Below are 27,316 nucleotides of genomic sequence, written 5' to 3' on the forward strand. Positions count from 1 at the left end.
CAGTTAAACAGTTAAACATCCTCTCCACCAACACTGGCACCATGCCAAGGAGACTGGCACCATGCCAAGGAGACTGGCACCATGCCAAGGAGACTGTGGCACCATGCCAAAGAGACTGGCACCATGCCAAGGAAAACCCAGAGAGGAAACTCTGCTAGGCCTCCGCCTGTGAGAAAATACTTCTGTACTCTTTATATTTATACACCAGGCTATAAGCATCATTTTCACACCGAGAATATCCGACCTACAAGCTCCCAATGTGTGGTACAGGGTTGTGAATTATGACATAGGAGGAAAATAGGAAAATAATCATTGGATTCTGTAAATTAAAAAAACAAATCAATGAGACTAAATGATCACAAACCTCATTCACAGCCTTTTCTTTATTCAAAATGTTTTTGGTAAAACTGTAGTAGGTCTATGTACAGTTAATCACATCCAATTGTATTACATTTATTATTTAACTAATAATTCAACTCTTTCATACAATAAGCATATTTTACAGAAACACATAATAAAATAATAGAAAATAGAAAGTATTGAGCTAAATGCACATTTAGACATTCAAATGCTTATCTACAGTATCATTAAAAACTGAATAAGGAAAATATCAAAAAAGTAAACTGTTTGGACGGCTGTTCTTGGGAGTTATATAAATGATAAATATATATATATTTCCACACACCATATGTTGTGTCTCAGTTCCCCTAGGCCGGGGCGTAAAAACAAAAGCTAAAGCATAATTGGTCTCTGTGCATTCCTGAATACACAGACTGCTATAAATGATGATCATGTTTAAAATATGTATAGTATTATATGTGGACTGAATATGATAATAATATGGTAATGTGGTCATTCAGAAATACATTGTTATAAACATTGGCAAAGCAGCAGTGCTGTGTTGCGTGAGTGGGCGGGGGGCCCGGGTGTGGGGGGGGCAGCATGGGGCTAGAACTGGAACTATATGAACAAAAAGACACATCTTGACCAGCTGATAGTCTGGGATCAAACCATTCTCAGGTTTATGATCCGCTCTGGATGGAAATAACGTTACGTCATCAGGAGACTAGAACCTCCGGTGCCGTGCGTCTCCTAAATGATTCCCCTAGTTTAAAACAGGTTTAGTTTGGTATAATCATGTCGTTTCTTTTGGTATAATAATGGTTTGGTATGTTTATCTTTTATTCTAACTCATAGCGCGACTAAACTATATATATATATTTTTTTTTTACATTTTACAAGAGCAACCCATTTTTCAGGACAATAGGACATACTGTACATATTTATTGCATGTGTGTAGAACACATGCACGTATACATCTATCACACACCTACACATCCTTCACTTATTACACTTAATGTTGTACACCCTCCCTTCACCCCCCCCCACCCCCCCCCCCTTCGTACAACCCCTCCCTCCTATTGGTTCCATCATAACTACAACTGAACAGACATTCTATAAAATACAATAATAATAATAATAATAATAAAAACAAATCCACAATGACTACATATTATATACAGGTTTATGATGACAACATTAAAATGTAAGCAGATTATAAGTGCCCTTTGACCTTCTCTACAGCATGCATGAGTGCATCTATAGATCATTTTCTCTTTAACATTTCAACCCTAATTCAGCACGGTGCCCCCCGGGACAGTTTTGTCAACGGGGAGGGGGAGGGGGGGCTCGCGTCGTCTGATGTGCCACGCATTATTTATTTTGGGTGTGCATGCGCACCTGTTATGTGCACCCCTGTACATTCCCACATCATGCCGCTATTTTCCCCTTTCTTTTCTTTTTTTATACATATATACAGTATATATTATATATTATACTATATATAATTATTATATTATTATATTATATATCATACTATTATATATTACTATTACTATTATGAATGGGGGATCCCATGAATATTTAACAATCAATGTCATTAAGTCATTACAACCCCTGTGTGTTTTAAAAACAGGTTGTTTTTTTTTCATTTCCTGAAAAGTAAATAATTTGGACGTAGCTGGTTTCTGCCCGACAACAGTGTGTGTGTGTGTGTGTGTCTGTCTGTCTGTCTGTCTGTCTGTCTGTCTGTCTGTCTGTCTGTCAGTAACCTGGTACTTGTCACGTTGAATTCTTCCTCTCTCCTTCACTCAAACATCTCCATCTGGAACACAATAACACACACAACACACAATGTTACACAATAACACACACAACACACAACAATGAAACACAATAAAAACACATAATATAACAATAAAAACACACAACATTAACACAAACACATTGTTTAATACAACAGTGTGTTCTGTTCTGAATGAAATGTCTTCTTTGAACCTGCAGTCAAACCATTATATTCTTCATCTGTAAATAACACTTAATATTCATGTAAACAGATGTATATAAATAACACTTAATAATTCATAATATTCATTACTGGAGTATTTACAATTTTCAATACTTTTACTTCTACTCTACTACATATCAGAGGCAAATATGGTACTTTTACTCCACTACAATTATTTGAAAACTTTAGTTACTAGTTACTTTGCAGATATAAATTATTATATTATAAAACATACATTAACCACTTTAACCCTATTTTATACATAGGCTATTTGAAAATGGAAGATGCGACGCGTTGTGAGCTTATAGATTTGCTATTTTCATACATTTTAGTACTTTTACTTTTGGTACTTTAAGTACATTTTGATACGTTTGTACTTTTACTAAGTCAATTTTGAATTCCGGACTTTTACTTGTATCAGAGTACTTCTACATTGCAGAATTGATACTTTTACTTAAGTAAAACATTTGAGTACTTTTTCCACCACAGGTTGGCAGTTGTTTTCATAGAGGTGCTGTGGTTAACACTTTGTTGTCATCACTATAGAAACAGACACTTGCACAGTGCTATTGTTTGTTCTGACACACACATGAGGGGGAGGAGGGGGGGGTCTGTGAGAAAGTAGATGCACGGAAAATAGATTATTTATAATGTAGTCATTTATCAGACACTCTTAATCCAGAATGATTTACAGTAATCAGGTAAACATGAGGTAATACATCACATGTATAGAAATAGTCATCTATGATCATAGGTAAACCATGAACCTATCATCAGTCTAACAGTAGAATATAAAATAAAATAAATAATCTGTACATTGAAACTATACGCACTATAGGATGCCGTGTGTGTGTGTGTGTGTGTGTGTGTGTGTGTGTGTGTGTGTGTGTGTGTGTGTGTGTGTGTGTGTGTGTGTGTGTGTGTGTGTGTGTGTGTGTGTGTGTGTGTGTGTCTCTCTGTCTGTCTGTCTGTCTGTCTGTCTGTCTGTCTGTCTGTCTGTCTGTCTGTCTGTCTGTGTGTGTGTCTGTGTGTGTGTGTGTGTGTGTGTGTGTGCGCCTGCCTGCGTGCGTGCGTGCGTGCGTGCGTGTGTTAAGGCATTCACGAATAGTGATTTTTAGAATTCGACTTATTCGACTTATAAGTATTCGAATATTTGATTAATCGATTAGATTATTAAAATAAATAAAATAAAAACATTTGGCCAATGGCATTGACGACTCGACTCAAGGAATGCAAGTCGACGTCAGGCTCCTCGCCCGACGCATCGACTTTTAGGGGACAGCCCCAACTACAACCTCACATACAGTATGAAATGACTTTTAGGGGACAGCCCCAACTACAACCTCACATACAGTATGAAATGACTTTTAGGGGACAGCCCTAACTACAACCTCACATACAGTATGAAATGACTTTTAGGGGACAGCCCCAACTACAACCTCACATACAGTATGAAATGACTTTTAGGGGACGGCCCCAACTACAACCTCACATACAGTATGAAATGACTTTTAGGGGACAGCCCCAACTACAACCTCACATACAGTATGAAATGACTTTTAGGGGACAGCCCCAACTACAACCTCACATACAGTATGAAATGACTTTTAGGGGACAGCCCCAACTACAACCTCACATACAGTATGAAATGACTTTTAGGGGACAGCCCCAACTACAACCTCACATACAGTATGAAATGACTTTTAGGGGACAGCCCCAACTACAACCTCACATACAGTATGAAATGACTTTTAGGGGACAGCCCCAACTACAACCTCACATACAGTATGAAATGACTTTTAGGGGACAGCCCCAACTACAACCTCACATACAGTATGAAATGACTTTTAGGGGACAGCCCCAACTACAACCTCACATACAGTATGAAATGACTTTTAGGGGACAGCCCCAACTACAACCTCACATACAGTATGAAATGACTTTTAGGGGACAGCCCCAACTACAACCTCACATACAGTATGAAATTACTTTTAGGGGACAGCCCCAACTACAACCTCACATACAGTATGAAATGACTTTTAGGGGACAGCCCCAACTACAACCTCACATACAGTATGAAATGACTTTTAGGGGACAGCCCCAACTACAACCTCACATACAGTATGAAATGACTTTTAGGGGACAGCCCTAACTACAACCTCACATACAGTATGAAATGACTTTTAGGGGACAGCCCTAACTACAACCTCACATACAGTATGAAATGACTTTTAGGGGACAGCCCTAACTACAACCTCACATACAGTATGAAATGACTTTTAGGGGACAGCCCTAACTACAACCTCACATACAGTATGAAATGACTTTTAGGGGACAGCCCTAACTACAACCTCACATACAGTATGAAATGACTTTTAGGGGACAGCCCTAACTACAACCTCACATACAGTATGAAATGACTTTTAGGGGACAGCCCTAACTACAACCTCACATACAGTATGAAATGACTGTTAGGGGACAGCCCCAACTACAACCTCACATACAGTATGAAATGACTTTTAGGGGACAGCCCTAACTACAACCTCACATACAGTATGAAATGACTTTTAGGGGACAGCCCTAACTACAACCTCACATACAGTATGAAATGACTTTTAGGGGACAGCCCTAACTACAACCTCACATACAGTATGAAATGATTCAACAATCAACCATGAAGGTATTAGAAAAACTACCAACACCAGAGCTCACAGCTGCGTGTCTGCTGTAGAGCTTATTTTTTCTTCGAATCATTTTTTATGTAGGCCTACAGTGGTCGAATAGTGGTTTGATATTCGAATATTCGATTAGTGTGTGTGTGTGTGTGTGTGTGTGTGTGTGTGTGTGTGTGTGTGTGTGTGTGTGTGTGTGTGTGTGTGTGTGTGTGTGTGTGTGTGTGTGTGTGTGTGTGTGTGTGTGTGGAGGCCCACTGTATGGTGCTTAATGGAGCAGAGGACAGACAGACAGACAGACAGACAGACATGTATAACTTTGTCTTGTTTGCTTTTGGTGGACAGTAGAACTTAATACAGTCTCAGTCAGGATGAGGTGTAACACTAGAACACTTTTAAAGGAGCATATATGTGCTATTTGATCTCTCTCTCTCTCTCTCTCTCTCTCTCTCTAAACCCTAAACCCCATTAGGTTTCTGCTTCACTGTGGGAAAGATTGAGTGAAATGCTACGTTTTTCAAATGAATCTGATCACAGATTCAACAACATGTTGAATCAGTGATCCACTAATACCTGGATAAAGTTATGTTCATATAATATAATAGAAGTTATTTAATTATGTCCTGTATGTACTTCCAGACATGAAACAGTTAACATGGTGAGGTCTGCAGCAGAGACACAAACTGTGTTCTTTCACACATTAAACCCACAATGCAACACCTAGGTAGAGCAGGAAGCTGATTGGCTGTTGTTCTCAGAAAACAGATGAACATCTGTGGTTAACATTTATTTTAAGGGGGGATGTGCGTGTCCTTGCCAACAGTGTCAGTTATGAAGGACATGTTTACTGTGACACAAAAACCACTGTGTTTACAGCTTATGCCCATATATGGTCATGTGCATGTATGGGAACCTGGCCTCACACGTGAAACAGTTAACATGGTGAGACCTGCAGCAGAGACAGAAACAGTGTTTTAACACATTAAACCACATCATCTTTGCACAAACTAACACCTACGTAGAGACCAGACAACTTACTGGCAGAGAGACCTTGTTCTCACGAAACGGATGAACTGTGGGGGGGGTGTACTGGGCTACAGATCCGCCGATCGACCGATATGCCCATATATGGGCATGCCAATATACAGATTGTGTCTCTCTTCTCATGCCACCCCTTACTGGAACATGTCATTATGTTAATTTACACTGAAATAAAACACCTCACAATCATTACTACTACAAAACCATCTTCTGCGTAGCTCCATGTAAGTGATCAGTTTGGTCTTTTCAGACACTAAACTGGTTAAATGATTCTAATGTCATTAATAAAACGTACTTTTACTCCAGAAATGAGTTTTATCTACCAATTACAAACACAATACCTCAGCAACAATAGTAATACACTTTTCCTTTATTATAAAAACAAAAAAAACTCACATACTTTATTGAGCAATCATGCTGTTATTGCACAATACACGTTCTGCTGTAACACTATTACTTCATATGGAAGTAGGTCATGCAAAACACCTTCCAAAATAAAAGCCTTTCAACTTGTTATGAATTATGATTATATTATATGATTATAGGACTGAGCTTCATCTGATTGACCCATTAAACTAAACTGCTCAAAAAAGTTCAGAAACTTAACTTCAGTCGATTATATCTCCCAATTATATCTCCCCTTTAATAATACCAATTGGTAATGATTGTTTTACATAATTTTTATCGTTGATTAGTCACCTTTACAATGAGGTACAGCTTCGGGCACAGGATCGGGCATTCGTGGAATGAGTAACACAGCTAAACGTGTGAGTAGCGCCTCCAAAACCTTTCCCCAAATCACCCAATATGCTCCTGTTGGTAATTAATACAGTCTCAATCAGGATGAGGTGTAACACTAGAACACTTTTAAAGGAGCATATACAGCCATCCGTTATGCAGAGTGACAGCATTATGTGGTGTCAGTCCTGGTACCATTTACAAACTTAGGACCAAGTTCTGTGAGACAGGTGAAGTCAAAGGAAGAAAACAACCCAGACCCCTTGCTTCACTGAGGAACCATAGATTTACAGGCAAGATTTGCACAACGCTACCAAAGACATGTCAAAGTTGCAGGACCCATGTTCAGGTGGCAGTCACACACCTGTGACTGACACACACACCTGTGACTGGCACACACCTGTGACTGACACACACCTGTGACTGACACACACACCTGTGACTGGCACACACCTGTGACTGACACACACCTGTGACTGACACACACACCTGTGACTGACACACACCTGTGACTGGCACACACCTGTGACTGGCACACACCTGTGACTGACACACACACCTGTGACTGACACACACCTGTGACTGACACACACACCTGTGACTGACACACACCTGTGACTGACACACACACCTGTGACTGACACACACCTGTGACTGACACACACACCTGTGACTGACACACACCTGTGACTGGCACACACCTGTGACTGGCACACACCTGTGACTGGCACACACCTGTGACTGACACACACCTGTGACTGACACACACCTGTGACTGACACACTGACACACACCTGTGACTGACACACACCTGTGACTGACACACACCTGTGACTGACACACTGACACACACCTGTGACTGACACACACCTGTGACTGACACACTGACACACACCTGTGACTGACACACACCTGTGACTGGCACACACCTGTGACTGACACACACCTGTGATTGACACACACCTGTGATTGACACACACCTGCCTGCAAATGGTACCAGGGCTGACATCAAATAATGCGTAATCTGCATAACGGAACAGCAGCTTCACTTGCCCTATTGCACGGGTCTTATCCTGAAGGGACAAACGTGTCATCTTTCCATAGGGGCAGTGTTGCTGCTTGGAGCATCAACACAAACTCAATAAAGTTGCAGAACCCATGTTCAGGTGTCAGTCACACACCTCTCAGCAGGTGTGTGCTGGCAGGTTGCTCAAAACAAGAGCGATTACCAACAGAAACATAGTGGGTGATTTTGGCAATTCTTTTGCTTCCCACTGTTGCTCATTCCACAAATGCCCGATCCTTATAATCTGTACCTCGTTGTAAAGGTGACTAATCAACGATAAAAATGATATAAAACACAATACCAATTGGTATTATTAAAGGGGAGATATGATTGACAGAAGTTAAGTTTCCGAACCTTTTTTGAGCAGTTTACGTACATGTTGAATCACTGTCATCTGCGTTAAGCACTATACTGATACATTGATACAACTATCAATACAACTACTTTATGTTTTTGTCCTTATCTCAGGGCTGGGTTAACTTTGAGAGGGCCACTATATTTCACTCTCACTCCAGAGGGACACGTTGCATATACTGTCGGGCAGAAACGTCTTCTATTCTATGTCACACAAAAGTAGCAGAAATAGCAGATCTACAAGCCCAAAATGTGTCGCAGGTCTGCTATTTTTTCTATTTTTTATTTTTCTATTTTTGAATTGGAATCCTGAAAAGTTAATCTTTTCAAGTTTTGAAATTTGAATTTGGCTCGGTTGAGAACATTTATAAACACTAGCAGCCTCTCATCTCTCACTTTGATGCACTACATAACGTTCCACTTGATTAGATGGATTATTATATTACATGTAGATTGACCTCCGAAATTTGGGGGTGTGGATTGTGAGGTACTTGCAACACATGAGGCACACGCACGTGTGTGTGTGTGTGTGTGTGTGTGTGTGTGTGTGTGTGTGTGTGTGTGTGTGTGTGTGTGTGTGTGTGTGTGTGTGTGTGTGTGTGTGTGTGTGTGTGTGTGTGTGTGTGTGTGTGTGTGTGTGTGTTTCATTATGTTCTGTATGTACTTCCAGACATCAAACAGTTAACATGGTGAGGTCTGCAGCAGAGACACAAACTGTGTTCTTTCACACATTAAACCACATCCTCTTTGCACAATGACACACATAGAGACCAGGAAACTTACTGGCAGTGAGACCTTGTTCTCAGAAAACAGATCTGTGGTCAACATTTAGTTTCCTTACGTAGAAAAAATAGCCATCGTATGTTGCACTTTAAAAAACGTACAAAAAAGTTACAAAGTGCTTCACAGAGATAAAAACACACCATACAAGAGCAAAACAGTTAAAAATGATGGTGTCATCTACTGTAGTTGTAAGTTCTGCCTGCTTCAGAGAAGCAACGCAACTGCAACATTGTAACAATGTATACAACACATAAAATACTAAACAGATTATCCTGAACAACGATGCAAGAACCTTAAATCAAGGTTCAAGTTTCAGGTTCAACCTTATTGTCAACGATACCAATTACAAGTAAAAGGCATGTGAAACTCATTCTAAAAACCAACCCAGCAGCTACTGTAAGAGTTCTGATGATAGACTGACTGACGCTAGGAACAGGAACTACTTTTCCTTAACCTCTACTCTGACCTCTGCACTGACTACCTGCTACATACACAAGCTTTTATTTGTTCAGTGCCACGCTATGAGCTTGTAGATCTGCTGTTTTTTTAAGCCCATGAGCATTTATTCCAATGTGTGAGCAGAGATCTACCTCTACCTTTATAAAATACACTTATCACGACTAAGACAATATATTTACTTTAGCTGTTTCTGACAGAATAAACACAGATAGCTGTGTAATCAATGCCAAAATATTAGGAAAACATTTATAGAAATGCCAGAATGTCAGGAAATGTTTAAATAAAGTTTACAATTTTTTTTGGTACAAATGAAAACTCACAGGGACATGAAATAAATAGATATTACAGATATCTTCTCTTCAATGCATAATATCAAGTTAAACATTTCACAATGAATATTCATATTTAGATAATCTGTTGAATTGATCCATGATTTATGAAATGTCACATAGATTTACCACTAATCTCCACCTGTAGGTAATGTAAACACTACAGCATGGTCAGGGCTGAGGAAACGCTTTGATATAAAACCAACTACTGTAGACTACTTGACTCATGTCTAAGTCTAACCTCTATACTTATATACAGTCACATTCTGATGTCAGTTTGTTCATTTAGACACTGAATTATTCACAGTTTTGTCTGAGTATTTGTGACACATTAGAGATTTAGGAAGTTAAACTAATCTGTCTACATGTATGTTCAGTGTGCGACAGCGTTGTGTGACAGAGCATAAATTAGGCTTAATAAAGCCTCGGTTGGTCTTGGTTAAGATCGTTGACTTTTACTGTCAAATCTGTACGGACACCAATAAGTCCAATAACTAAGCATAGTTTTGGGGAAAGGGGACGATGGTCTATTCCAGACTGAACCAACAGTAATGTTGTCTCTCACACAGACTGACTGCAGCCTGACAGCCTGTGTACAGTCTGACACAGAGCACTGAGCAGCAGTGTTGCCATATTTTGTGAGAGAAATAAGCAACCAGGTATAGGAGAACAAGCCCAAAAGAAGCAAGTTATTAGACCATGTGAGCACTTTACTCCTACATTGATTGATTGATGTACTTTATTTAGTAAGACATGAGAATAGCAGTACATGGAAGTACAAATTCACAATACAAGGTCTACTAAACTGGAAGACTCATTAAAGCACTGAGCTTGTTTAAGATGAGATCCCCATGCACACAAATGATGCATACGCATCGGCTATTTGAAAAAATCCGATCTACAAGCTCACAACAACGTGAATACATATTCATTTGGGGATTTTCATGTCAATGACATATATTATTAAATAATAATTAATATTGTAGAACCACTGGTTAAAACATTAGGAAGCCAGCCCAAAATAAGCAACTACACTTTAGAAACAAGTCCAAAAAAACTCAACCCACAACAACTACCAATATTTACAAGCGACTTTACAGAAAAACAAGCGCAAAGTTGCTTATAATAAGCTGACGTGGCAACACCGCTGTGCAGTCACAGAGTGAACATCATAGATATAGAAACCTACATACCTCATTGGCCTCTGCAGTTCATTGGAGCGACTGGTATCGCAATACCTTTGTGCTTCCGCCCTCAGTCGCGTGCGTCACAGAAGGGGACGTTCAGTAGCCTAACCGAACGTCCCCTTCTGTGACGTTCAGTAGGCCTCTGATTGGCCTACCGAACGTCCCCTTCTGTGACGCACGCGACTGAGGGCGGAAGCTGGTGCGCGCCCGAGATACGAACGCTTCAGAACCGAAGGAGGCGTCTACCTTTATATGTCTATGGTGAACATAGCCTGTTAGTATTATGGGTCAGTCCACTTTCAATACTTTGAGGGGTAATACAAGCGACCCCTCCCTCTTAGACTAATCCACGTTTTTACTGAGCTCTGATTGGCTCACAGGACGGTATGAACAAACACCAGACTGGGCTTCAAGCCAAAGCCACTGTATGTGTATTATTATGATCTACTGTGACAGCTTTTATAAAACTAATACAACTGTTATCCTTTGTCATTTAATGTCATCCTGAATATTTAGTTAAAAGCCATCAGCATCTACAGTATAGTTGTGTACATTGTGTGTTTAGTTGTGTACATTGTGTGTGTATAGTTGTGTACATTGTGTATATAGATACATAGTAACTGACCTGAGTGTATCTTCACCATAGAGTAGATGGCTTGATCTGCAGGATTCTGATCTGTAATGAATATAAGAAACATTAAGTGTTACTACAGAGACATAATGTACAGAGAGATGAAACAACAACAATACCTGTGTGTTCACAGTATTATTATTTATATGACTGTTGAGTCTCTATTACTATGATGATGATGATGATGATGATGATAATAATCATAATGATAATGATAATAATAATAATAATATAGTGTATTTTTGGTTACTTGTACCTCTCCTCGTCCTGTGTTGAGGTGTCTGCTTCACAGTCACTGCAGCATACGTCACATCTGGCCTCTGGCTATGAGCTGTAATACAACACATTAACATAACAACAACACATTAACATAATAACAACACATTAACATAACAACAACACATTAACATAATAACAACATAATAACATAATATCACTAAGCTGTCACACAACACATTAACATAACAACAACATATTAACATAATAACAACACATTAACATATTAACAACATATTAACATAATAACACATTAACATAATATCACTGAGCTGTCACACAACACATTAACATAACACAGTCACACATGTTTATCATTGGCCCAGGAATAACAATTAAATAATGATTAAATGGTCAAACTGTTTTCTTGTCAACTTCCAGAGGCCACTGACTATCATAACTGCAGGAGGTCTGTATGTTGTAAATATAAACATACACATATTATAGTCCAGTTACACTAACCACAATAGTCTAAATGACCTTTAGTTAACTTTATAGCCTCCCCTGCCTGTGCAGTGTTCTGTGTGTTATCAATGCTTGAGTTGTGTTAGCCATGCAGTTAAACAGAGAACATGTTCATGTGTTTGTTGTTGTTGTTAATCTTACTACCACAACACATGCATGCAGCTATGTCTGGAGGCTGTCACCGAGACATTGAGACACTTGCCAATCTCAAAGACACCTGACTTCATATTTTTGGGGCAAACAAATAATGAATTAAATAATTTTGCACATGTGTGTTCCAGACATCAAACAGTTAATACATGGTGAGTTCTGCAGCAGAGACAGAAACAGTTTTTTTTCACACATTAAAACCACATCATCTTTGAACAAAGCACCACCTACGTAGACCAGGGAGCTGATTGGCTGCAGACCTTGTTCTCATAAAACAGATGAACATCTGTGGTTAACATTAGTGAAAATATCCTTTGCATGTTGCACTGCTATGTTCAAAACTCACACTTTCTGGGTGGGTGGGGGTACATGCACAACCACAATGCTGCAGTAGGATTAGCACCCTTGAAGTGACGGCAAGAGACAAAGACATATACCTCTTCCATAGGAGAATAGGTTATGTTTTCAACATGTAGAACATAAAATATACTTGTCTCTTTATGTAACAACTGTCTGTTTACACAAACTGCTCTGTCAAAACACAATTCATAATGTTGGGATGGCCACATAATTCCAGGAGGCATAGTTTTAGCCTTCAGGATGGCACCTTGCTGCACCTGGGTCCTGTGCCACCTCAAACCCCCCCCCCCCCCCCCCCCCCCCCCACACCCCCCACCCGCTCCCTCCCAGGACACTGGAGAGTAAAATAAAGTCATAAAAACATCCATCCATCCCTTCCTGACTGATGTTAGGATTAGGACCATATTTACCCTTTACTGGCCTCTCTGCACTGACTACCTGTTAAATACAACTAAACTTACTTTATGGTTTTATTATTGATATGATATTAAACCAGGCTGATCAGTGAGTTTATCTCCATAGTAACTGACCTGGGTTTATCTTCACCATGGAGCAGATGGCTTGATCTGCAGGAGTCTGATCTGAAAATTAACAAAACAAACATCAAGTGTTACTACAGTGAAATAATACACAGAGAGATGAAACAACTAAACAACACAATAACTAAGTATTATTGTTTATGTGAGTGAGCTCAGTGTGGTGTAGAGTTAAAATATAGTTATTATAAACGGCCTGTAAGATCCATCCCTATGTTGCACTGATCAGAGCAATGGTCTCCAAGTAATGTGTATTTTTCTGGTGTGACTATTCCCATGTCAGACCCCTGAACTGCATTTGTACCATGTGGTGAGGATTAGAGCTACAGTGTGCCTGTGGCCCCCGGAGGCCCCTGATGTGGCCCCCAGAGGACACTGACATGGCCCCTGGTGGGACTATCCTCATGTCAGACCCCTGAACAGTGTGTTTGGTGTGGATCGTAGCGACAGTGTGCCTCTCAAGTCTCCATGTTATGTTTGTGACGTCTGTCCACCGTCCACCCTCTAGGATACTTTAATATAGGATAATAATGTGTGTGTATTGTGTATCATGTGTGTGTATTGTGTATCATGTCAGTGTACCTCTCTTCTTGTGTTTCTCTGTCTTCACAGTCACATCAGCGTGTGTTACATCTTCACTCTGTCTGTCTATGACAGACAGAGTCACACACACACACACACACACACACACACACACACACACAATATCATTAGGAAACGTACTACAGATACCAATGTACATATGTTTAAGTACATTTGGGCCTATTCCATATATATGTGTAAATTCATAGATACATAACTACTAGTACTATATAGCTACTATACATTCTATAAAGCAATTGTTCATTATTAGATCGTGTTAATAATAATAATAGGTTAATAATAGGTATTTGTGCTTGTAAAGAGGTAGAGATATAATGGTTAGGAATTAGGATTATAGTTAATGGTAAATTTAAATTTGTATTGGTCAATGGGTGGTTTATGCCGGCTAACAGAAACCTTGCTCTGTGTGTGTCGCTGTACAGGAGTATCAGTAACTTAAGAGGTGTGTGTGTGTGTGTGTGTGTGTGTGTGTGTGTGTGTGTGTGTGTGTGTGTGTGTGTGTGTGTGTGTGTGTGTGTGTGTGTGTGTGTGTGTGTGTGTGTGTGTGTGTGTGTGTGTGTGTGTGTCTCTCACCTCTAGCTCTGTCTCTCAGTATAGAGAAGTAGATGAAGGTTGAAATCACTAAAAGAGTGAACACCAGTATCTTAATGATCAGTTGGTTCAGAGTGATGAGGGGGGGTTCAGGGGGGCAGGAGGAGGAAGATAAATCTGTAAAGAGAACAATGGCTTTAAGTTTTCAAACACGGGTTTATCTTCTCATGGTGATAATGGTCAAATAATAATAATAATGATGATGATGATGATGATAATAATAATAATAAGGGTAATAATAATAATAATAATAATAATAATAATAATAATCTGACAAAGACTCACTTGTCACTTCCATCCAGCTCTCTGGTGACTCTCCAAGGTCAGAGATGTGACACTTGTAGAATCCTTCATCAGACGTGTTAACATGGTGGATGGTCATCTGTCCTGTAGACTCTGTGCTGATGAGGGATCCGTTTAGATAGAAACCAGCTGGGCGGGCAGATGTCTTGTCTTTGTACAGGCAGCGGAATGTGGCGTTTCCTCCCTCTGGTACAGGAAGTACAGGACTCTGTAGGATCACATCTAGAACCAACATGTTGAGTTATGAACATCTACATTGTTTATATGTAGATATTCATTTTAATACATTGTTGGATATGTCCACAGAAATGCAGGTTTTTAATACATAAATGTACACTTAAAAATATAATGAAACTAGAAAAAGTGCTCGGAGCACAGGTGTCCGCCAGGTCAGGTACGTTATTGTCGGGTAAAACATACTCTCTCGCCATGCCTTAGACAAATATAATCTAAAAAATCTTTATCAAGGAGAAAATGGGCTGGTGGCAGAAGACTTTAAAGCATTTATTATATTAAAGTCTACAAACTACTTTCAATCTAGTATCTCTATTATCGGCATGATATGTATAGGTCACATGATATATAATATATAATGGGATGAAGTTGTTAAAGTGCATGTTGATCAAACACTATATAGACCCCTTAACAGATGACGTCACACTGATAAGAACCAGTATGCGTGCAACCAGTATGTGCGCAATGAAACCCATTCTATCAGGTCTCGCTAGGACGTGCCACACTAGCCAACACACAAGAGGGGGTTGGGGTGTGCTGAAACCAGCGCACCCCAAAACAACAGGTTGGGAATTGATTGCATGAAACAATCACCTGTGCATCCAGTCTCTATGTTGGTAAACAAATAATTGATCTATTATCTTTGACTTTGTGAATAAATCATTATTGCCTGTCATATCAGCTATGTCTGAGGTTAGATAACCTGGGAGAGATAATCCTAAGTGATGATTTATGTTTCAAACTTAAAATGTTATTGTTTATCAAGAGAACTGACGTAGGATAACACAATAATGAATGAAAATTAACCTTTATCTGTTTTAAGAATGATAGAATGTGAATGTTGTCTGTCCACATTCTACAATGTATAGATAACATTGATGTAATTATGTTGAATGTACCAGAGATGGTGATGCTGATGGTCCGGCTTCGTCCTCCTGATGGGGACTGACACCAGTAAACTCCAGTGTCATGATGAAACGGGGTGTTTAAGGTACAGGATGCTCCTATACAGAATCACAATGAAAAGAAAAAGTGATGTCAGTTAATAGGTCAGTCTGTCTGTCTGTCCGTCCGTCCGCCCGTCCGTCCGTACATACCTTTAGTTTCTCCCCAGTGACTGCCACAGGTTCCATTCCTAATACTGCTCTGTCTTCTCACAGACCAGCCCGTCTTCTCTTGTTCCTCACAGCTCAGTGAGATGGACTCACCTTGAAAGAACTGAGATTTCTTAGGACTGACTCTGAGAAACACTGAGAGAGCAGGGGGGCACAGAAATGAGAGAGAGATACAGTAGATTCTACATGTAAACATCTGTTCATCAGATCTATGGTGCTATCTGACACTGTAAATAACATTGATATTCATAGGTGGGTATAGTTACAGTATACTATATATAAAAAAATAATCAGACTTGAATATGAGAAATGTGTCTTGATCAAAATCTGTATTGTATGACCTTTGACCTACAGTTCAAGAGTTATAGGCCAAAACATGTATTGGCCTGTTAGAAGGCCACTATGAGGCCCTTTTAAATCTAGGGTGGCATTTCTTCCTTGGCGTAGCTGTAGAGGGAATGTGTGTCCAATGTTTCACAGAAATCGGACTCTACGGCAGGGTTTCCGCTAGGCATTTCTGGGGCCGGCCACCATGGCCGGCAGGATTATATTTTACCGGCCAAAGAATAAATTCACCGGCCATATTATAATTAACGTCACATGCGTGTTTGCACTGCATACATGCACCCAACAACTGATTGGGCTCATTACACCTCGTTACGTTAGAGCTGCGCTGCTGAACACGCAGCAGACGAATACCAAAACGCTCGCCCCAAAACACAGTCGCCCCGGGGAAAATCCGGCGGTATTCGCCTGGTATTCCTAAACATATCAGTAAACTATGCCTAACCCTAACCTTATTCCTGATCTTAACCTCAGTAAAACTATACCTAATCCTAAACCTATTTCTACCTCTATCCTCAGTAAAACAAATACAAGAATACAAGAACCGCTGGTCCGCCTGAAAAATGGGGGTGAGGGTGTTTTGGTGCGAGTCCTAATAACCCTGCGGGCTGTGGTTTCCCTGCGCAACACCGTCGCACAGTATAAACAAATTAATATATATTTTGGGCTTTACATCGATTCTCATTCAACCTTGATATGCAAAAGTATGTTTTGTTTTGTTTTGTTAACGTTAATTATGTATGTCATGATATATGTGGCCTTGCGCGAGGTTGATTACTTGCCTTTATAGTTGCTTTCACCAACTTTCCCCACTTTATCCATTGCAGTAACTGTGCTTGCATAATATCCACGACCCACACGTGTTCGGGACGGGTCCCTTTATCGACAATTGGGTTCGGCTTGGTTCAGATTCTATCACCTCGGAAAATCCCGGTTCTGTTTATCAACACCCGAGCGAACCACCCGGGAGGAGACACAGCTGTGTCTCTTAGTGTTGTGGTGTATCAAAAATAGCAGACATATAAGCTCACAAAGCGGCGCGTTGCGACGTGCTGTGAGCTTGTAGCTCTGATATTTTCAACGCGCGACACCATCGTACAACGAATAGGCTATTCTATAACTGCAGCGCACAGCAGCAGCCGAGCAGGCTGTCGGAATTAAACCACACAGTCAGATCATGATAAAAACTTTAAATGATTATGATTTTAATGGTTGTAGCCAACTACTTTATGCAAATAATAATATTAATAATAGGCTTAAATAATAAAGTAGCCTAATAACAGCATTTTCCCAACCGGCCACGGTGGCCGGTGGTGTTTATATTTACCGGCCAATTAAAAATTTTACCGGTCAATGGCCGGCAGTGTTGGGCAAGTTACTTTTAAAAAGTAACTAGTTATAGTTATTAGTTACTGCTCCAAAAATGTAATTTTGTTACTTTACTAGTTACTAAATTATGAAAGTAACTAGTAACTAGTTACTTTACTTTACTTTAAAAAAAAAAATAAGAAAAAATGTATAAAATAAAATAAAAATATATATATTATTTCCAAATGATTTTGATAGGCTGTACATAAAAACGTTTATTTGTTTCTTCTTCTTTAGAAATATTTTCTTTCACATCATGATGTAATGATCATTACACTCAAAGCAATACAATAACCCTTACCCACCTATCTCCCACACTCCCTCCCCAGTCAGTTATCAGTTTGAATGAATTTGATGTCATTTGCATATAGATGTGAGTGGCCTTAATTTAACTGACAAAACCTTTTTTTATTTTAAAATAAAAAACCTCTCACACTTATGCCAGTGTACTGTATTACACACACACACACACACACACACGCACGCACGCACGCACACACACACACACACACACACACACACACACACACACACACACACACACACACACACACACACACACACACACACACACACACACACACACACACACACACACACACACACACACACACACAAAGAGAGAGAGAGAGTTTTAGTGTTGCTCTGTGGCACAGTGAGAGAAAAGACCATTGTAGTCATTATGAAACGTAGTGGAACAATTAAACGTCTTTCTGCACTGTAGTGGCCCTGCTGCTTTCACTGCTATTTTGCTGACTAGTTCTCTGAAGGCAACAAACTCAACCGTTGCGATGGGAAGCATGTCCTCCTCAACAACATACCTGCCAATCAATCTGTTTAGTTGAGTCTGGGTGACATGCTGTGGCGATTTTAAAAAATCGTTTTTTGTTCGTTTTTTGACTCCATCTAGATCACTGCTGGTGGAGTTTTCTTTGGCGACTAGTTTTATAACCCCATGTACTTTAGTTAGGTGCTTCAGGAGATTAGCATTGCTGTTACTCGATGTGGACAATGTTTTCTGTCACTGCAATGTCTTTAGCGCCCTTTAATCCCAAAAATTCTAAATAATGGTTATATTTCCAAGCTGCAAACTAACGCTGCGCTTTCGCTCAGCTGAGACTGTGTGTGTGCGGTTGTGGTGGTGGGTGTGTGTGTGTGTGTGTGTGTGTGTGTGTGTGTTGTTGTGTGTGTGTGTGTGTGTGTGGCAAGACCCGCCCAACTCTGTCTCTGATTGGCTTAGGCTGACATTTTACCCCCTGTTAACCAATCATCACTCCTCTCTCTCTGGCAACTTTCACTTTCTCAAGTTAGAGCGAGTGGGAGCGCTTGAATTTGCCTGTATCCATCCAAGCCTGCCTGTCCTGTTTAGATGACAGGCAAGCTGCTCCGCGGGGGAGACAATTCAGTTGGATCACTTAATGTAACGCAGTAACGCACCTTTTTAAATCACAGTAACTATAACGCCGTTACTGAATTGGAAAAGGCAACGCGTTACGTTATTAGTTACCGCAAAAAGTAGTTGCGTTACGTAACGCGTTAGTCCCAACACTGATGGCCGGTATATACCGGCTAACGGACACCCTGCTCTACGGAGAGCGAAAACTTGAAATTGTCTCACCATCTGGTTGAGCAGGTCCACAACAGATGATGAGATACACCACTGGGGGGGGGGAGAAAGAGAGAGAGAGAGAGGAGAGATCAATCTATGTGGCGAAAACCAGACATTATCTTATTACCAGCTTGCAAAGCATGCTGGTCTAAGAAGAGACTGACCTACTGTATTAATCCTCAACATATTCGCAATATGTTTTCAATCATTGGCTGTCCTTTAAGCCAATGGGGATACTTTCCCATACTCTGAACGGACGGTCTCGTCCTCCCAAGCTATGGTACTAGACACGCCTCTCGCCTCTATGGCAGTGTTGCCTGATTCTGCGAGAGAAATAAGCAACAGGTCTAAGCCAATGGGGAGCCACTAGCAGTGTTGCCAGATTCTGCGAGACAAATCAGAGAAAACAGAAAGCAAGCTGGTATACCTGACTGAGTCATGTCTTGTTTTATCTATAATCTGTCCTTCAACATGTATCCTAATGTTAACCCTCGATTATGTCAACCTTTAAACTCCTGTCCTGACAGGCTGGTATAAATGTAGTCTCTCCCCAGCAGGATGAGAGGACCAGTGTTGTAGTGCTAATTTTGGAAGTGGGAGAGCGCACCTCTTGGACACATGACGCATGCGCAATTGTTCGGGTCTTGAGTGGATTTTGGAGGTTTAACCTCTGAGTTAACCTCTGATCCACCCGTCCCCCCCCTCCCACGAAAGCCCCCCGTAACCACCCCCCCCCCGCACGCAACCACTCCGCCGTGCTGCGCTAAAACTTACTGTCTGTGCCTGTGGTGGCCTACTGAAAGCTATAATAACATACTAGTAGTAATGACAAGGGTGCAATTATATTCAATGATATTTAATTGTTTTGTGGAAAACACATGGCTCATCATGCTTAATTAAAGAGAAACAAACCAAAAAGACGCCAATAACCCCTGTCTTATAAAAACTGCCAAAGTGGGTCTGGGTTATCTGACATGACAGGCTGTGCCACTCTGGTTTTTGTGCTTTCTGCCGCGCGATGTGCTCGCAGCCAAGTCTTGACATAAGGCTCTGGATTCAAGGACCTGAGCGGAGGTCCATGCTGTCTAATAAACATCAGAGCCGACACACGTTCTGTATGCAGTTGTGAACGGAGTGATGTTATTATGAGGTTCATCAGACTAAAGCCGTGCTCGCATTCTGCCGAGCTGCATGGAATGAGCCCAGTGATGAGCTGTGGATTTTTGAGCTAGGGGGGCTCTATTTTCTGACGTGCACACATGTGCACATAGCCATCAGCTCAGTGCTAGTTGAAATACTGTATTCAACATGTGATTTTTAATGTAATTATATCTTATCATTTAGTTGCATTGTTAATTTGTTGTTTTTATTGTTTGTTTGTTTTATTCACCCACACATAAGTAGGCCTACTTAAAATAATCAGACAACTTGTCTTTGTCTTGTCTCAGAGAACTGGGTCCTCTGCTAAGCGATCCCCTTCACACTCTGCAGTGCAGAGACTGTTATCTCTCATTGTGAGAGTCCATGGCTTTTCTCAAGTCCATGGCTTTTCTCGAGTAGCCTAATGTTATGCAAAGCAGCCAGGTAGAGGCTATTGAACGGCTCGCCGACGACGGCGTGAACCTTGAGAGGCTATTGTTTGAACTTTAAGGTGTTAAAGACCGCCGCTGACAGTGCATGCTCACGCGTGCATGTGAAGCTCCCAGCCCCCATAGCACCAGAGCTAAGGGGTCGCCGACCCCCTGAACACCCCCTACAGCTCATCCCTGCTGATATTAACAGTTAATAAGGTGTACAAGTGCGGCTGGAACCTTTCTCCCTCCACATTCTATGTAGTCCCTAATTCACTGAAGATGCGCATTCAAGGCTGAACTTCTCACACAGAAATCCGATACTACTTTCCCCATATGCACGGGGTATTGGCTCTGCTTAAGTCTGCTTATTTGGCCTGTGGACCACCCCACAGGGTTTTCTAAATCTCACCTGCACAACCCAATATTATGCTGTTGTTACATATGCGTTGCTTTTAAATGTGCAAATGATTTAAAAAAAAAAAATCATTAACAAAAAAAAAAATATATATTTTTTTTTATTTTTATTTTTTTAAGCAGTTAGAGAAGTGAGGGAGCGCCGCTCCCCCACGTCCCCCCTCCACTACACCCCCCCCCCTGGAGAGGACCTTCTATGACAGACTACTTCTCAAACTATTTCATGTCAAGGACAGCAAATTGGTACAGCAGTATTTGGCCACGGACCCCCATCTGAAAAGCTATTGTACCAGGGACCACATGAGAGAATATTTGTTGATAAAATGTTTAAAAACTTCAACATTTTCAAGATTTTTCTTGAAAGAAAGTATAAAATACTGCTTGGGGGTCCCTGGAACAATATATTTTACAAATTTCGCTTTAAAAAATATATTTGCACAAAATGACATACAGATGCGTTCCCGTTCTTAAAGGGTTAAACTGATTTTGATGCTATATTAGCTAATTTATCTGGGGACCCCCTCAGGGACCCCTGGGGGTTCCCACTTTGAGAACCACTGCTCTATCATACAGACCACAGACACAAACACTTAAAATACATTTTATATAACTGGAACATAAACTCCTGATAAAGAGAAGTTTGAGAATCTCAGGTTAATTAAAGTTAATTAATCTACCTCAGAACATCAGCCTGAGCTTCCATTTGCTCCACACTCACTCCAGCACTTTAATAACAAAAGTGTAATGTGTTTCATTAAATACATTTAAATATAAATAAGTGCAAGGCAAAGTTCTCTGCTCTGTCTCGGTTAAATAAAGTTTAATAGTTAAAGTGAACTGAAATAAGATAAATAAAGTACTTACATGATATAATGTAGGATGATGTAAATGTCATCTTTGTTAAACTGACTGACTGACTGACTGACTGACAGTGAGTGAGAGCAGAGCTGTGTGGTTTATAGACCCTCTGCTGCTGGATAGAGACACACGGGGACTACAAAATTCACAACCACATTTGAGACAGCGCCCCTACTCGAGGTCCGTTAGAACGATGTACTGCAGCTGTCCATGCAATCCCCATGAGAGGACATGAGAGTTAGCCTACTTTTAAAATGATCCTACATGAACTGGAGACGATATAGAGTTGAATAAAAATATGTCTCCAAATGTATGGAGTGTCTTTGTCAACATATCTTCTTGTTTTCTCAATAGTTGATGTGTTTCACATTTAATTTGCCGCCTTGAATGGGTTACATAGCAGAGGGGGGATGGCAGACAGACAGGCCCAATTCCAAACTCCCCCCTAAAAGCCCTCAAGCCCTGCACCATCATTAGCTTAAGGTAAGTCAGCTGGTAAGTGCCTGAGTGTGGGAGGGTTTAAGGGCTCCAAAAGGGTACAAAAGCAATGGAACAGCCCTTTGTGACGTCCCACGTGGGTGCATTTCTCCTTTCCGACATGTCGCCTTTCCGACGTTGACGAACCCTATACCTAACCCTAACCCTTACCCTAACCGCACGCGGAAGCCACTAGTCGGAGTGGTGAGATGTCGGCATGGAGAGTGAACACCGTCCCACGTTACCTTGACGACAGACTGACTGGCCGTGCTTCAGTAATAATAGTAATAAGAAGAAAAATGAGGAATTCATAATTCATTTGATCATTATTCTAGCTAAATTTCATATACATAAATCCAAATTTAGCCATTCCAAACCCTCATTCTTTGTATTTGAGATTGAAGCCAGGCAGTACATTAAACAATTTATGACTCAAAAAATAAGAAAGCTGCAAGAACTGTCTTTTTTTGTTCACTCTTTAATGTTTTCTGTTAGTAAATCCCCCTGGCTCTGATGATGTTATATAGATGTATTGATAACTTCTTTGTTTGTGTATGTTTGTGTTTGTTCGTTTTGTATTGTCTTGTAATTCATGAGAATATAAATAAAGCTTTGTTTATTTTGTCGGCGTCCTCGGGTTACTCCCACTACGCAATGTATTGTGGGCAATTTCTTTGACAAAGTCTCCAAAGGTACTGACTTACGGAAAGGGTGCAGAAAGGGGCGTTCCCGAGCCCTCGCTGACTTCAGGCTGACTTTCCGATTTCATTTGGAACAACCCTCAAGCCCTTACGGAGCTCACATGAACGCGCACCCAAGTCAATGAGTCAGTTCATTTATACAGTGGCCCAATTCCAAACTCTGCCCTAAGCCCTCAAGCCCTGCACCATCATTAGCTTAAGGTAAGTCAGCTGGTAAGTGTCTGAGTGTGGGAGGGTTTAAGGGCTCCAAAAGGGTACAAAAGCAATGGAACAGCCCTTTGTGACGTCCCACGCTACCTTGACGACAGATGACAACGTTGCTCACCTGCACTATCTACTATTATTATTTGGAGCATATTTTGTTGTTGCTTTTATCATTGTTTATTTTCTTCTGCAATAAACAATATTATATCATGATAATTTTCCAAGAGTGACCTGGCCTAGAGGCAGCATTATTACAACAATGGACAAACAATACAAAAACAATACATATGTAACAAACACAAATGAATATCCAGTTAAAGTTCAAAACAGGATCAGAAACTGTGCTAAGTGCACATTTAATGGGGATTAATAGCCAGTTTAAATCAGGAACAACCTAGCACTTAGAAGTGATCTAGTATAGGCTAAGCCATTTAAAAAGACATACCTCATAAATGTATTTTTAAAATAGATTTGTGTCTTTTAAAAAACATTACAAAATCTCGATCTTATTTTGAAGGCAACAGGAAACCTTATTTCTGCTAGCTCGAAAACCGGATGTCCTATTTCTGCTCATGGAACGGAGCTGCAATGTATTGTGGGCAATTTCTTTGCCAAAGTCTCCAAAGGTACTGACTTACGGAAAGGGTGCAGAAAGGGGCGTTCCCGAGCCCTCGCTGACTTCAGGCTGACTTTCCGATTTCATTTGGAACAACCCTCAAGCCCTTACGGAGCTCACATGAACGCGCACCCAAGTCAATGAGTCAGTGAGGGGGTGGTTTGGAATTGGGCCAGTCTATGGTGAGGGGGTGGTTTGGAATTGGGCCACAGACGGACGAGTAGCCCTAGTCGCATTTCAGTGACGTCACTGTTTTTACGAGCACCGAGCGTTGATTTTGAAAAGGAGAATTCTCATCCCAATCCAGACTAATCTGAGTTCCCAGAAGTTTTCGCCAGCTCTCGCATACAAACGGAAGGGGCGAGGAAACTAAATCCCGACTGACTTTGTTCATGTCTATATTTTGACCTACCGCGGAGCTACGACGCTACCGTTGTTGTATTAACTTGCCTGAATGTAAATCGGGGACATTTTCAACTACTTAGTGAATTCTCCAGTTTAGTATTGATATACTGAAGTGCCGTGGCACTCCTGTCACTCTTGGTTCAATAAACCCTAAAGTCCAGTTTATAGACGACATACACAGAAATTACCGTTCACATGCGCAAGGCATCTTTATTGATAAACAAGGGAGATTCCCTTTATACTATGTGAATAAAAGAACAGCAAATTAATGATATTAAAACAATACGACCTGATATATCACGAAGGCAATTCGCTCCACATCTAGGTCTGCATGCAAACAAGCGTTCGGTTGAGCGCCTGGAGAATTCTGAAGTTCTTATCTATAACATTCAGTATATCAACGCTGTGGCTGTCAAGGCCTTCCTTCTTACTAGAGCACAGCTACTGTGCTCCACACTCTATAAAGTAAAGGTTGACGGCCCAAGGTTCCACAATGGACCATCAACCCCTCCTTGGGTACGAATTTAGTACCCACAACACAAGATTAAAATGTGAACATTATTTTATAGCAATTACTTTATAGCAATTATCATCTAGCATAACACATTGCATGTAAAAAAAATCAGGTCCCATTTTTTCTTTTTGAGTCATGTGAGCCGAGGAAAACCCTTTTCTTTGAAGGGGAAACTCTGAATTAGGCTGGGGCAGTCCCAAACCTACCATCTGGACATGAGCTCTTATTGGGGACAATTACAACACAACATTTGTCATTTGATTCCAACACGTGTATAGCTAAACTTAGGGTCCCTCAGTGGGGCACTCCCACTGAGTTTTCCTTTACAAGCAACTATTCCAACATGTGTAATATTACTTTGTAATTTGTTTTTTTCTCTTGTAATATGCATTTTGGTTTCTTCTTCTCCAATTCCTCCGGTTTAGGTGGTCACTTTTCTGAGCCCGGAGGAGGAGGTTCCGACAGAGTCCAAGACTAGGCCCCCCCCCCCCCCCCCCCAACCCATCCAGCGCCATTAACGAATGTACTTGGCACTGAATGAGCCGGAGGTCCCATTCCCAAGCCCCCGGGTCCGTACCCTCCTGGGGCGGAGGAGGTTCCTACCAGTGCCTGAGACCGGAGCCCCCCGTATTATACACAGGGGCCCAAACCCCAAGCGCCAGTCAGATCCGTACCCTCCTTGAGGTCAAAAGTCGGGGCGCAGATATCAGCATGGGGGCCCAGGTGGTGAGTCTTTGATCTGTGTATGCAATGGACTGTGTGTGCGTGTCACTGTCTCTCCTTCCTTACACTTAAGTGTAAAAAGCACACTTTTGAAAATGACAGATTGATCGAGAGGTCAACTATTTTGCATATATACATATCTATGCATGGCGAAACATCACATAGATATACAGTATATATAGATGAGTGACCAATACAGCTAACGAACAGGCCAACCGCCGGTACTCTGCATATATACATATCTATGCATGGCGAAACATCACATAGATATACAGTATATATAGATAAATACCAACAGTTAACCTGCCCATCAGCTGCACCGGTCACTCTGCCATAAGTCTAAGCACATTAATTTAACAAAGGTTAAAGGCAACATTACATACTTCGACATGAATGCTTCTACAAGTATGAACTTAGTATAGACACTTAACATTATACTACTGTATCTATATAATACTATACTATCTCAATTATACTATACATTTGCTATCATACTATTTCCCTCCTTGACCTGCCACCCGGCGGGGCACACAGCATAGGAATTTTGCAGAGGCCAGGGTGCCACCCTCCTTGATCGTTCACAACATGTAATAGGAAACACAACAAAACAACTTTCCTGTGCCTTATGCACAGGTCAATCGACATTATTCTCGGGCTGTACAAAATTGTACAATTCTCTTCTGCACCCAATGACCTGTTTCAGAGAAATGGAGGGTTAACGACAGCAAAGGTGTACACGTCTCTCCTGCAAGCAGTCGACCTACTTTAGAGAAATGGAAGGTTAACCACAACATAAACAACCTTAACACACTTAAGTCTTTCGGACCTCCCCACTACCCTTGGTCAATCAGTGGTACTCTGGCAATAGGAACAAAAGTTCGGTCAATGATCAGCAAAGAAATTGGATACATTTTGCGCCACGATCGATGATGTAAAGTATGGACTCTTTTGAAGACAGTGTAGTTTTCAGCCAGTCCACCGCAACTGGCAACAAACTGCAAAGCAAATGTCAGCAATGTATGAAATCACTTGACATCCACTCTGCAACCAAAACCCGGCATGTTCTCGTAATGTACACCAAAGCACTGACCATTAACATAACAGGGAGAATTCTGAGCACCACAAACAAACATATAGTTTTGCTTTCGGTTTATCACATCAAAAATAGCATGACAGAAGCCACCAAGTACACCACCCCGAAGTGTGCACCCTTCAGAGGCCGTGGACCGTGCAGCTACTGTCTGTAGTCATAAATGTTCTGCCAAGCA

At 40.9% G+C, this 27,316-nt stretch overlaps 1 protein-coding gene and 1 long non-coding RNA gene across 2 annotated transcripts in view; both read right to left on the minus strand.

Moving 5' to 3' along the window:
* The window catches only part of LOC311034142 (uncharacterized protein), a gene marked incomplete at its 5' end in the record, with an annotated part of 308,082 nt that extends 285,074 nt beyond the window's left edge, over positions 1-23,008 (minus strand). The window contains 2 exons of the mRNA XM_084041889.1: positions 22,415-22,523; positions 22,949-23,008. Of these exons, the coding sequence (XP_083898015.1) occupies positions 22,415-22,523; positions 22,949-23,008 (169 nt within the window). The remainder of the gene's footprint in view (positions 1-22,414; positions 22,524-22,948) is intronic.
* On the minus strand, positions 2,043-11,999 carry LOC311065484. Its single transcript, XR_014602839.1, has 3 exons — positions 11,864-11,999; positions 11,602-11,652; positions 2,043-2,164 (listed from the first exon to the last, which is right to left on the minus strand). It is a non-coding gene; the product is annotated as an uncharacterized lncRNA (long non-coding RNA).
* Positions 23,009-27,316: the final 4,308 nt, after the last annotated feature.

This window comes from Gymnoscopelus microlampas (genome assembly GCF_963454915.1).
Source record: "Gymnoscopelus microlampas genome assembly, chromosome: 18".
NCBI classification, from domain to species: domain Eukaryota; kingdom Metazoa; phylum Chordata; class Actinopteri; order Myctophiformes; family Myctophidae; genus Gymnoscopelus; species Gymnoscopelus microlampas.